Genomic DNA, 13816 nt, shown 5'->3' on the forward strand with positions numbered 1-13816 from the left:
GCCGCCGGGCCGCCAACGCCTCGGCGGTGCCGCCGCCGCCCCGGGCCGAGCCGGCCAACCGGACGCTGAGCTACCGCTCGCTCTTCTACCAGCTGAACTTCGACCAGCCCGTGCGCAACCTGGCGCGCTTCCCGCGCCGCCCGCCCGGCGAGCTGGTGCTGGTGGTGCAGGTGCACGAGCGGGCCGAGCACCTGCGGCTGCTGCTGGACTCGCTGCGCCGGGCCCCGGGCGTGGAGAACGCGCTGCTGGTGCTGAGCCACGACCTGTGGTCGGAGGAGCTGAACCGGCTGGCGGCGCAGGTGGAGTTCTGCCAGGTGCTGCAGATCTTCTTCCCCTTCAGCGCCCAGCTCTACCCCCGCGAGTTCCCCGGCCACGACCCCCGCGACTGCCCGCGCGACATCGACAAGAAGGCGGCGCTGCGCCTGGGCTGCATCAACGCCGAGTACCCGGACTCCTTCGGCCACTACCGCGAGGCCAAGTTCTCCCAGACCAAGCACCACTGGTGGTGGAAGCTGCACTTCGTGTGGGAGCGGCTCCGGGCGCTGCGGGAGCACACGGGGCTGGTGCTCTTCCTGGAGGAGGATCACTACCTGGCCCCTGACTTCTACCACGTCCTCAAGCAGCTTTGGGCGCTGAAGCAGCAGGAGTGCCCGGAGTGCCAGGTCCTCTCCCTGGGCAGCTACAACGTAGTGCGGGGTGGCTTCTCCGGCAAAGCCGACAAGGTGGAAATGAAGACGTGGAAGTCCACCGAGCACAATATGGGCATGGCCTTCAGCAGAGACACGTACCAGCAACTGATCGAGTGCACAGATGCCTTCTGCACATATGACGACTACAACTGGGACTGGACGCTGCAGCATTTGACTATCTCTTGTCTTCCAAAATTCTGGAAAGTGCTAGTACCCGAAATCCCCAGGGTTTTTCATACAGGGGACTGTGGCATGCACCACAAGAAAGCCTGCAGACCATCCACCCAGAGTGCCAAAATCGACTCGCTCTTAAGCAGCAACCAACAGTACCTGTTTCCTGAAACAATGAGTGTCAGTAAAAGGTACTCCATGGCACCTCTCTCTCCTCACGTGAAAAACGGAGGGTGGGGAGATATTAGAGACCATGAACTCTGTAAAAGTTATCGCAGACTGCAGTGAAAATCACTCTCAACTAGCCTCTCTTTTGAATTATTCCATACTGTCTTATGGAGAGAAGTGTATAAAAGGGTTTCTGGATTGGTTTCTGCTTTAAGATGAATAAACATTCTTGTAAAAGGTGTCCAAAACTAGTAATCTTTCATGTTTCTCAGTTAAATTTTTTAAATGGGACAGGCTCTATTGCTGAGATCAGATGGAAAACAAAATTTAAGCCCAGATGCAGAAAGTGGCCATTATGCTGTGCTTACTGACAAGGATAAACAACATTAAAATGCATCTCTTATCTGTTACATTAGAGGGCTTTTCACTTGCAGAATCTCTTAAACTCCATGCAAAATACATTTTGAAATGAGCAAATCCCTAATATTCAAAGTACTGAGAAGAGTAAGTGTGGAATGGAATAAGCTTGACTGAACTCTAGTCAGTTCTCAGTCCAGCAGCCGTGTACTGTTTTAAATAACGTTCTCATTGTTTAAATTCAGTGACATTAAGGTAAAATCATTCAGCATTCCACAAGCTTGTACTATTTTATTAGGCTTGCTTGAGATTTGGTGCATATCTGCAAGAGCATTCTCTTATTTGCTATGTATTTGATTATATAAAAGGGACAAATCATTGCTCAGTTTAATGTAGAAATATACTTTTTTTAGTTCTGCCAAAATAAAATTCACATTTGTAATACCATGAAAGTCCTTGATTCTGCAAAACCATTAGTTTAAATCTTTCTTGCTATGACAAAATTGTTTTTTTTTCTAATGCAAAGAGGGTTTAAAAACACACCAAATGTCATTACCCATTCAAAGAGTGGACATCTAACTTCATTAAAAAAATCAGTAATTGAGTTAAAACAGAGAAACACACAATATTACCTCCTTTGGAAGAAAGTAATCACAACACTTAGCCTTCAAATTAGTCAGCCATATAAAAAAGAATAAACATACTGTTTAATAAAACATGTTGAACTGGAACTGAAAGCCAGAAACAATACAAAACAATGCCATTTGTTACATTGAAATATTTGTCTATTCTAACTGTAGTGATGCATTTTTTTAAATGTCACTTACCATTGAAGTATAACAAACTTATCAATACTAGTTAAAGAAGTTCTGTGGAATAGCCTTAAAACAGATTTCACTGAATGGCTTAGACAAAGTACAGAGGGGGAATGTACGTCACAGCTGGAATGCAGTCACTCTCTAAACATCAGCTAGTCCCCATAAACCATATCAAATACCTACCAAGCTTGAAAAAATTGGGTGACAGGAATTATTCTAAAAGTACTTTCATGTAGCTAGATGACTTAGACATTCATAAAAAAAAAAGTGGATAAATTTGTTACATTAAGGCTGAAGAAAACTCTACTGCACTTGTATTAAGATAATAGAGGGTCAGTGGCCTTTTGTTCCTGTCTAAAAATAATTATTGCTCAATGAAACTGCTTAACTTGTGTGTTGATAGATAAAACATGACTTTCAACAAAACTCTATTCTTAATTTTCTCTCCTCCTTTATGGGATGTGAATAAATTGCTTAAATGTATTCACTGGAAAGGAAACACAACTGTTATGAAGCCATCTCAATATGTGGATGTTTATTACTTTTCAAAAAACAGAATGTGTGCCAAAACAGATTGTTCTTCTGGGTAATTTAACTGTCAAATTTTAGAGTTGGGGAAGGTGGGTGAGGTAGAACCAACTTCCTGTTTGAGAGAGAGACGCTTTCCTGCTTATGCAGAGCTCTTCTTCAGATTTGACTTGAAGAAAAGCTCAGTGTAAATCTCTCACCAACAGGAAGTTGGTCCAATAAAAATGACCTTATCCACCTTGTGTCTCTAATATCCTGGAACCAACACAGTATATACATTTTAGAGTTGTCACAAGCAATAAAATTCAGTACTTGCTCTGTTAAGTATATGCAGCCCCAAGAAGTACTTGTGGTTGGCACAGCTATGTAAGCAACCTAATTTTATGGGAGATTTGAACTGTAAATCTAATTTAACTTACGTTCGTTCAGAAGTACATTTTCTTCAGCATGTACAACAGTTTTTAAAGGAACTTTTTTGTGTGTGTGTGTGGGGGGGTTAAGTGACAGAAAAGGGATCTGAAAGTTTAATATCAAAGCTTAAAAATGTGCTTGCTTATTGTTGCTTTCCACTGCCATGCAATCCCAACAGGCAGCATATTTAAACCCCAGGAAACTTATTTTGAGTGGTAGGAATAATTTAGACAAATTGACTCCATATTAGAAGAAGATTATACATGAATAAATGCAGAGAGGTTGGGAAATGCAGGTTTTAATACACTGGATAACAAAGAAACAAATTAGTTAAACATGGTTGCATTGGTGTATTTGGATTCTATATATCTGAAGGAAAGTAGTAGGATAAGATAGCAGTATAAACATTTATTTTAAGGAGACTAATTAAAAAGTGGGCTTCTCCATGGAATGAAAAATTCTATTTGCCAAAAATCACTAGCAGTCTAACCCTACAATCCACAAAATGAGTATTGGCAAATATTTACTTCAAATGATGGGTATTGTTTGTCATTAGGTTGAACAAAGATAGCAAATCTGGAGAGAAGCATTACAAAAACACAGTACATATAAAAACTTCAATACATTAGAGAGATTACTTTCCCTTCAAGAACCTGGACTTGGATCTTGACTAGTTGGGTAATCTACTGTTGCTGTTTATGTTTTAATTTCTACTTAACTGAACATTTCTTTTGAAAATACTTTTATTTTAAAGAAAGTTTAAAACGTGTAAAAAATCAAAATTAACAAAAGTTGATTTAAACAAAACAATTAAATCGCTTCCTCTTATTGAAGCTGTCAGACTCAGGTTCAGATTTCTGCTTTCCATGCAATGATTTAAATGCCAAAAAAACCAGAAGCCTGAACTGCAGAGGATAAACTGACCATTATAATTAAAATCCTGACATAACTTAATCCAACTCATACAACAAAGAATTTTGAAAAATTAATGCACAGTGCGTTGTGTGATCTCTAACCATTTGCACACTTCCATCTTGCATATTAATTTCCTTTATAATTGGAGAAACTGGTCTACAGTTCAAATTATGTTGGTTCTCTTCTGCTGGCTCTGAAGACATGACCTCTTCATCCCTTCTTATTTTTGCCTGCTCTTTCAAATGAAGTAATTCTTGCTTTTCACAGACTGAGGACGTGGCATTTTTGCCTGTTGTGAAAGCAAGTTCTAACTGTGGTTCACTTATCTGAGATTTCCCAGAAATTGCTAAACTAGTGTCAATAGGTTCAAGCTGCAAACAATGGCCTGAACTACAATCTTCTACTACTATTGTTTTATCAGTTGTAAAAGATCCAGAAGTCATGTCCGTTTCCGTACCATGTTCTCCAACGGTGGTATCTGCAGTATGGTTAGCTTCTATATTTGTTTTGAAGTAGTTTCTATTCTCTTTTTCAACTTGATCTCTTCCTGAATTGTTAACTGTTTGTTCTTTTTCACCAAGTTCACAATGTTTAATCTCCTGTGACTGTTGAGGGGAAAAAAAACAGGTAATTATTTGTACTTTGATACCCTAACACTTAATGTTGACTGAACACACAAAAATGCTATCAACGGGAGGCCTAGACACTGAATAACTCAGAATGCATTTATTTCTATGAGATCTACAATCTGTGTTAGTCTGTGCTTTCAGAAAGCTAAATCAGACCTGTGCTGAGGGTTTCCCAATACTGTAATCAAAATGCACGTGGGAGTGTATTACAGATCGTTTCCCACCATAAGGTTTTACTCTGCTGTGGAAAGAGTTGCTGGACAGCTGCCAATTGGTAATGATGTACAACAGTTAATAGTGGAAGAAAGAGCAAATGATCACAGTTGGGTTATGCACACAGCCTTGCATTTTCCACAAATCCATGGCTGCAAAATTGGCCCCAGAATATAAACTTTCATTTGAGGAAATGTTCCTAGCCTGTTGTGGATTGTGAAAACTATGTCCCTGTCACATGTGGAAAGTTTAACTAATGCAGTGTTGTCGTCTTGAGTGTGCATAAAACAATGTCAGAGAACTGTTCTCGTTCATCTCACTGAGGTGAGCACTCTGAACCCGGATGACTGAATATCATAGATCAACATTCACTTTTTTGCTGTTGGTTATTTCAGCAGAAGCTTTTACATAATGTGTATCCATTGTTAGTAAATAGAGTGTGTCTGGCTGCAGTGGAGTGGCTCAATGTTGTCAAAGGCAGTTGCCTAGCTCTGGGAACTAGCAATTTCAAGATTCGTTACCCTTCCAAACCTTCTCTAGTCTACTCCCCACACCCCAAATGAGTTACTGTCACCCTGTGAACAAGAAAGTAAGAGAAGATTCATTCCCTTACCACTGACGAAAGCATCACCCACCTCTTGGGTATCAACACCTCAAACTACCTTCCCTCTCTCCCTCATTTCATCGGTGCCAAAAGCCAAATCTGTTTATCCCAGTGGTTCTCAAACTGGGTTGGGACCCCATTTTAATGGGGTCGCCAGGGCTGGCGTTAGATTTGCTGGGGCCCACTGACTGGGGCTGAAGCCGGGCCCGAGGGCTTCAGCCCTGGGTGGTGGGGCTCAGGTTACAGGCCCCTTGCATGGGGCTGTAGCTCTTGGGCTTTGGCCCCCCTGCCTGGTGTGGTGGGGCCCAGGCTTTGCGCTCCGCCCCAACCTCCCACAATGGCAGGGCTCAGGCTTGGGCTTGGCAGGCTCAGGCTTTGGTCCCCCTCCTGGGGTCATGGAGTCATTTTTGTTGTCAGAAGGGGGTCGCGGTACAGTTTGAGAACCCCTGGTTTATTCAGTGTCCAAAATCTCCAGCTTTCCTCCAAAGACTTCTACAATGCACTCAGACTAGAAATGCCGTGATATATTGGAACTTCACAGCTCTGCAGCACGCTGAAAACTAAGGGTGGCGTAACATTGAAAAAATATAAAACCAACTTGTTGAAATGAATAGCAGGTGAAGGGATTACTGCAGCGATTATTTATTTAACTAACACCTTATTACTGACATTACTTGAAGCTGTCATAAATGTCAAGGCACCACATAATTCAATATCATTAATCAGGGAGCCTTGCCACAGAATTTAGGCCCACGGCACCACTGTGGAGCATCTATTGTTAGGTACAAACAAAACTAAATGTGCAAAAGGCTATATCTTATTTTGAGATCTGCACAAAACATGCCTCTTAAACTATGGCTAAATATTGACTAAATTACAAAAGTGAGGGACAAAATATTTAACATAGCTAATTTGGAACGATGCAAAAATATGTAAATGTAAATGAGGCAACACTACAGTGTGATGCAAAATTCTCAGTCTAATGGATAGTTTAACCATAATCAACTGAAAAGTAACAGTGGAGCAGCGAGCCCGGAAGTAAGTTCTTTACTCAGCTACTTTAGTATCGAAGTCCAAATTCCACTTCTGAACTTTGTTTTTTGCATTAGCATTTAAACGTTGGCTAGAGCTGCAACATAGAGGTGTAGATGGAACCTAAACAGACCCTGTCAACTTGAAATGTAATGTGTTTCAAAAAGAGTTAAGTTTCAGGTGCTCTTCCTGCCCAAATCCCCCATCAGCTTTGAGAGGAAAATGTGATGATAAAACTATCTTAAAAATGTTGTGCTCTCTATTACTCTGAAAATGTCATACGAACAAGAGGAAATGTTCACTAGAGATGGGAAACAGTGAAAGTTACTATGGACAAAGTTAAACTGAAAAAGCAGAGAAAGCTTTTTCCACACTTGTTCAGTTATTGTAAAGGGTTAAGATGTAATTAATTTTTTTTGGTTTATACGTGTGGCTGTACCTCTGTATATTTAGACAATGAAGGGGGCAGAAAGGATAGTTTTCTGGTTAAGGCAGGAGACTAGGAGCAAGGAGAGTTGCCTGACACTGCCGTGTATTTTTTGTAGGACTTCTGGCAAGTTACTTATCCTACGTGTCTCAGTTTTGTGTTTGATAAAATGGAAATAATGCTTAAGCTTACGGTACCCGTCAGAGGTAGGCTGCATTCGATGTCCTTTGAACTAATGGGAAAACGGAGGGAGGAGAGTCGGTTAGTTGACACCACATGAATGGCAGTGGTGAGATTAGAATTCATGAAGTCCTGCCTCCTAGTCCCATGTTAATCCTCTAGTCACATTGCTCTTGTGTAGAAAAGAACCCTGTACTCTCACAAGTACGCCCTAACTCACAGGGAAAACTCACAAGATTCAAAGGTTTAGCTCAGGTCAAATAAATAGAAAAAGTTGGGATTGTTATCCAGACAAACTTTCCAAGGTACCCTCTACCTTCCTGACGCTCCCACTGCTCCTCTTCACTGTGACCTCTCCCTGCCCATCTCAGCATAGTCCATCCTCAGTACAATCCCAAAACAATGAGTTTTCTGTCCTCTCCCTAAGCCTGTCTGTGACTCCCCACATTCCAAAGTACAAATTTTGGGCCTTTTGGGGCTTCTGTCTTGAGCTGCATCCATAAACATGAAAGATTTTATTCAGAGGTACCTGAACCAATAGAGTATGCCAGTGGCTCTCAACCTTTCCAGACTACTCTACACCTTTCAGGAGTCTGATTTATCTTGAGTACCCCAAAGCTTCACCTCACTTAAAAAACGACTTGCTTACAAAATCAGACATAAAAATAGAAAAGTGTCACAGCACACTAGTACTGAACAATTGCTTACTTTCTCATTTTTGCCATATAAATTATAAAAAAATAAATTGGAATATAAATATTGTACTTACATTTCAGTGTATAGCATATAGAGAAGTATAAAGTCATTGTCTGTACGAAATTTTACTTTGTACTGACTTCACTATCCCTTTTTATGTAGACTGTTGTAAAACTAGGCAAATATCTAGATGAGTTGATGGACCCCTGGAAGACCTTTGTGTACCCTCAGGCCAGGGGGTACATCAACTCATCTAGATATTGGTTGAGAACCATTGGATTCCTATACACTACATCCACAGGGCTCCAAAACTTTACTCAAAATTGTGTATACGGAGGGACATGGACTCTTCACTTAGTCATATTGAGCACATCCTTAAAGAAGAGTTGGAGAGTCAGGCCTTGTCTACTCCGCAGAGTTTTGTCAATAAAACTTATGCCGCTTGAATTAAAGCACTTTAATTAACCACTGTTGCATATCCACACTATGCTCCTTGTGTTGGCAGAGCCCATCCTCACTAGCAGCTCTTGCATCAGCACAGAGAGCAGTGCACTGTGGGTAGCTATCCCACTGTGCAACTGGTCACATGGTGCTTTGGGAAGGGTTTTCAATGCCTCACGGGGTAAGTACAGTGTCACATGATGCAGGTTTCTCAATCCTATTGTTCTGTGGGCATTCTAGTAGATTGAAGTGTATGTGGGGGGAAAGGAGGAGAGTGAGTGACAGAGTATGTGTGTTTGTTGTGTGTGGAGGGGCGGAAGAGAGAGACAAACAGTGTGTGTGTTTGGGCAGTGTGTGAGAGGAGTACATATACGTGTGTGAGAGAGAGAGAGAGAGAGTGTGTGTGTGTTGGGGAAGTGTATGTGTTGGGGGAGGGTGTGCCGGCATGCTGTCTCTAAGTTCAGACAGCAGCCTGAGCAACCAATCCACAGCAGTTTCTCTCGCTCCCCCACAGCAGCGGCCTACTCTGCCTACCTGCAGTTCTGCAATTCCCTTGAGTTCTCCCACAGCCTCCTCAGCAGCTGGGTGAGCTCTCCGGGATGAGGACTATCAAAGCTTCCCCGAGTTTTGAAAAGGGAGGGGTGCATGCCTGCAGGGCAGCCAAGTTCAAAACAGTGAGCAGAGCGGTCATAGCAGGCATTGTGTGATACTGGGGGAGGCCAGTTATGTCGACATAATGAATGGCAGCATCTACACTGGCACTTTGTCAGCAAAACTTTTGTGCAAAAAGCCCTGTGTCTCTCATCGAGGTGGTTTTATTTTGTCACCAAAAAATGGAAGAGTTTTGTCACCAAAAGTGGCATTGCTGTGTGTACACTTCTGTTGTTTTGCCACCAAAACTCTGCAGTGTAGAGAAACCTCTGACCAGTTCTATTCCAGTAAAGTCCCTATCCCTGGTTTGTCTGGAGAGTGCAGACTCCAGCACAGCTAAGTGGCTGTGACCTGGAAGCACTTTCTGGGTCTCTGTATCCCCTGAACACTACTGAGATATAAATCGGTGACTATAAATCAGTGATATTTTTGTTTTAATATGGAGGGATTTATTATATAGGTATTTATACATGAGACAACACAATGTATCACTGTCATCCCAATAAAACTGCTGCTAAGCCAGAACTGTACATAGTTCCACTTCACCATTTAATTTAATTTGAATGGAGTTTAAAGTAAATCGGCCTTTCCAAAAACGGATGTTTCCACTTGCAAACATCACTTCCTATACGTGATTTTCAACAGTATCCAAACAGAGCAGGAATGACTCCATTTGAGGGAGGTTTCACACACTATTCTTGTTAAACTATAGAAGTGCCATGTACTATTGTTAGCAGATCCTTACCTTTAATCTGATTTGACTTTTGACCTCAGTAACATCAAGTACTTCAATTAATGGTTGGCTTTCCAGTGTTGTCTGTGTGAGGAATGAAGGGCACAAGACATTGTCCAGAAATTCATCAACATTTTCTTCACTGACAAACAACCTTTCCTAAAGGCAAAAAAAAATGAACTTACATGTTTACATGTTCTTTTCACATTATGTGTCAGTGTTTTTGTACCCAGCAACCCACTAAATATATAGATACATATAAAATTCTGATTCTGAATATGCAGCTGAGACACCCGCACTACTTGTGAAAACAATATCTGTTGAAATCTCTGGTTTAATAAATTCTCCATAAGACATTCAGAAGTAGTGAGAGATGAACATGAAGAAAATGGTTTAAATGATTTCCGTACAAAATACGGGTCTGCCTCACACAAAAGGCAATGGTTTAAAAGGAGGCATGTTTTCTACATGTCATGTGTTTGTTTTCAGTTTCCATTTGAGGAACGATTACAATGAAAAAATTGTTTTAATTGCCCTCCCTTCTCTTTTGATATTCGATTTAAAAAAGTTCTGGATCTGTGGGTTTGTTTAATTACCATCCGATAAGTGGGTTTTAGCCCACAAAAGCTTATGCCCAAATAAATTTGTTAGTCTCTAAGGTGCCACAAGTACCCTCATTCTTTAAACATCTGATTTGTTTATAAGTACAGCTCATTTTAGTCATCAGATTTCAAGATTAGGCCTTCTAGAGTGGAGAATATGAAATATATATATGACAATATCCATTTCAGATGTGTAACAAACTTGTCTCTTTAGAGCTTCATTCAGGTACAGGTAAATACAAGTGGAATGGAATGAAATGAAATGCAGTTTACAGTTAAATAAGATACTCCAGGATATATTTTTAGGGCTATTCATGTGTGATTCAGGTGCACTGTGAAGCATGTTGCTACTCGTCTTATGACTCAAACGAGCTGTGGATATTAATGGTCCAAAAATACAACCAGGAATATCTTGTTTAATTAAGACAATAATACTTTATAGATTTATTCATCTGCTTCTTTTTCTATTTAACAATAAATTATTCCATTATGTAAAATAGTTGGAAAAAGATTAAACCTCTTTTTCTGGGATTCTCAATTACTCGGATTGTTTTAATACACACACATTTAAATCCCTCATTCCCTTTTTACTCCCTCATCTCATCAACCTAATAAGAGCTAGAATACCAGAAAAATCCAGCCACCAAGGAAGTCCTGTTGATGATAGATGCAATGAGGCAATTTTGAATATTTTCAGCTCTCTCATCCAATTGTGTCTGGGCTCTCAAAGATATAATTTTGATCGCTAAAAGAAGCTATAATTGGAGCATAAAACAGTTCCATAGTCATACAATATTAAATGAAACTTTGGAGATCATGTATATACTGCCAATTTACACAGTATAGAATTAAACCCATTTTCTGCCCAAAGAGTTTACAATCCAAGAAATGTACACATACAGCAGGACAGATAGGGAGGGTGCAGAGAGGTTATTCATGAAGAGAATACAGTAGGGGCCTTGTTTACACTAGCAGCATCACTAGTAGTAATGGTGATTACATTTTGTAGAAAGGGCTTAGCCATTGATATCCCTGTCATGCTCCTGTACCAGACATTGACTTGCTTCTCAGCGAGACGAACACATCGAGCCTGTATCATAAGATCCTTTAATGCTTTGCCTGCGATGACTGAGGTTAGCTTAAAGATGGTATTTCACACAGTGCCACCTAGTGGCAGAATATAATAAACTTTAGCATTCTGTTACATCTTCCCCCTTTAAGTTCTACATTCCTATCATTTACAGTATTTATGCGATCACGCTGTCTTTGTCTGTTAAGTGTCTCTGAATGGTACTGATTTTCTAATTACATGACCTGGCTGCATAACAACTTGGTCATTTGGTTGCCTGGTAGTTACAATGACTGGCTGTCTGGAATCCTTGAGTCCTTGTCATCTTGCACTGCATCTGCCATCTGTAGAGTTTGCTCTGTTGATTGTTCTTGCTGAGGAACAAACTATAGACATCTACGGTTTCTGTTGAAGTCTCCTCTTGATCACATACAATCTGAGCAACGAATCATAGGACTGGAAGGGATCCGAAAGGTCATCTAGTCCAGTCCCATAATGCACCTAACAATTAAAGGTTATTCAGTTTGCTTTATATGAGATGGAAACCTATTATTATTTGTAATGTAGTTTAGGGAAGAGATTAGTTCAAAACTAAGCAATGAATTTGTTCTGTTATCTTTTTTTCCTTCCTGTGACCTGCCAAAAATTTGCTAAGTGTCTCGAAATCTTCAGTACAGAATTAATTGACCCCAAAATAAAACATTCACAGGAGTAATCTTGAAAGTCTTAAGTTTCTAGCATCCTCCTGTAATACGTAATCTAGTCCTAATCACAGTATAACAACTCTTTTTTAGACAGGAAAGTTAGTACTCTACAAAAACTGCAAACAACTATATAGACAAAGACAAAATTTTCAAGGAAGACTTGTAGTCACATTCAAAATTGCTTTGAAATAATAGGAAAAGTTTTGTCCAGCACTGAAGACAGGCTACCACAACTTCCATAAATAAAAATAGTAAGATCCACTAGCTTTGTTTTGGTTTGCAGGGAAGCAGATTTAGTGGGTGCACTGTGCCAGCCCCTCAGCTCTCATGGACAGCTTTGTTCTTGGAAGTTGGAAAGGGCTTTAAATATACATGAACCCTGCACTTCAGAACACAGCCCTCTGGGGTCATATATAGTGGATTACCACACTTGTTTATCCATACTGCAGCCCTGATTTTGGAAAGGTTGATAATTTTAAGTGTCAGAAGAAATTTTTATATTAAAAAAATGTTTTTTTTAAAGAGGTTGTGAGATTGCCTATTTTTAGGGACTGTCAGCCTTGAGGGTCCCTTTAAAAACATTTAAATGACAGACTATATAAAAAGTTCCATGGGCTCTCTTGTCAACACCTCTGTGACAGACAACTGTGGAAGACATTTACCTTTAACAAAATAGGATTTTCCCTACAATGTGCCTTATCACCAAAAAAGAGGATAGGAGTTTAGATGTTAGAAAATACGACATTTCTGAAGTACATATCTACACACGTGCTTACGATAAATACTAGGTAGAATACAGCTATTACAGTATTATATACAGAATCGTTTACTTTATTACAAAGGGGCCAGTCAGACTTACAGCATTATAGCAAGGAAGCATTAATATATGCAGTTAGGTAAGACTATACATTTCACGTCCAACTCTTACAAAACTAATATAAGCATATGAGGGGCAAGGAAAAAATGCTTGCTTTATCTAAGGGTATGTCTACACTTACCATTTAAAACGTAAAAAGTCCCTTTTTTGCACTAAAACTGTGGGAGCGTCTACACTTGTTAATGACTTTTTGCGGTAAAACTCAAAAGTTCCACCACAAAAAGAAAGCCACCTTCACGAGAGACATACAGCTCTTACCGCTGTTCTTTTTGCACTGCTGTGAAAGTGAAGACACGTTCTAGCAGTGTAACCATTTTTTGGCCTCCAGAAGATATCCCACAGTTCCAAAAGCGACCACTCTGGCCAGCATCTTCGCTGCTCTGACACACGGACATCTGCCCCTCCCCCTGTAAGCCCCGGGAAGTTCGAAGCTCCCTTTCCCTTTGTAGAATTGGCGGGGAAAGCAGCCAGATAGCAAGAGGGTTTAAAAAAAATGCCATGAAAGAAACAAGGAAATAATAGGGCTGCTGGGACATAAAGCAGGGCAGCCCGGGGCACTGAGCAGGGACCCAGAATGCCTTCCGCTCACACACCCCCCACCCTTCCCACAAGGCCTATCGAGAGAGCTGCACAGCGCTGCTCTCATCGCGATGGAAGTGCTGCTAATGTAAACACTCTCTGATGCCTTAGGAATTGAATGAGTACACAAAGCAGCGCTTTATTTTCACCGGTTCCCTATCACCGGTGAAACTTACAGCGCAAAAACTCTAAGTGTAGACATACACTTAGATTGTCAATTCACGAGGAGGTCCAGCTGTGTAGGCTAACAATCAATCCACAATCCTTCTGGTATACTTGGTTGCACTAGGGTTACCATACGTCCTCTTTTTCCCGGACATGT

The 13816-nt window shown here is 40.8% G+C and overlaps 2 protein-coding genes across 2 annotated transcripts in view; one reads left to right on the forward strand and one right to left on the reverse strand.

The window, feature by feature from the left end:
- Positions 1-2: 2 nt before the first annotated feature.
- MGAT2 (alpha-1,6-mannosyl-glycoprotein 2-beta-N-acetylglucosaminyltransferase) lies at positions 3-1829 on the forward strand (the record flags this gene model as incomplete). The annotated part of the gene is made up of 1 exon (XM_034767909.1): positions 3-1829. A coding segment is annotated over one exon (1146 nt), but the record flags the coding sequence as incomplete, so codon positions are not given.
- A 243-nt stretch (positions 1830-2072) lies between these two features.
- DNAAF2 (dynein axonemal assembly factor 2) overlaps positions 2073-13816 on the reverse strand; it is a 22880-nt gene continuing 11136 nt past the window's right edge. Inside the window, exons 2-3 of the mRNA XM_034768446.1 lie at positions 9676-9822; positions 2073-4662 (exon numbers count right to left, since the gene is read on the reverse strand). Coding sequence (XP_034624337.1) covers positions 4093-4662; positions 9676-9822 — 717 coding nt within the window. The 3' untranslated portion in view covers positions 2073-4092. The remainder of the gene's footprint in view (positions 4663-9675; positions 9823-13816) is intronic.

The sequence above is a fragment of the Trachemys scripta genome, chromosome 4 (assembly GCF_013100865.1).
Source record: "Trachemys scripta elegans isolate TJP31775 chromosome 4, CAS_Tse_1.0, whole genome shotgun sequence".
Classification (NCBI taxonomy): domain Eukaryota; kingdom Metazoa; phylum Chordata; order Testudines; family Emydidae; genus Trachemys; species Trachemys scripta.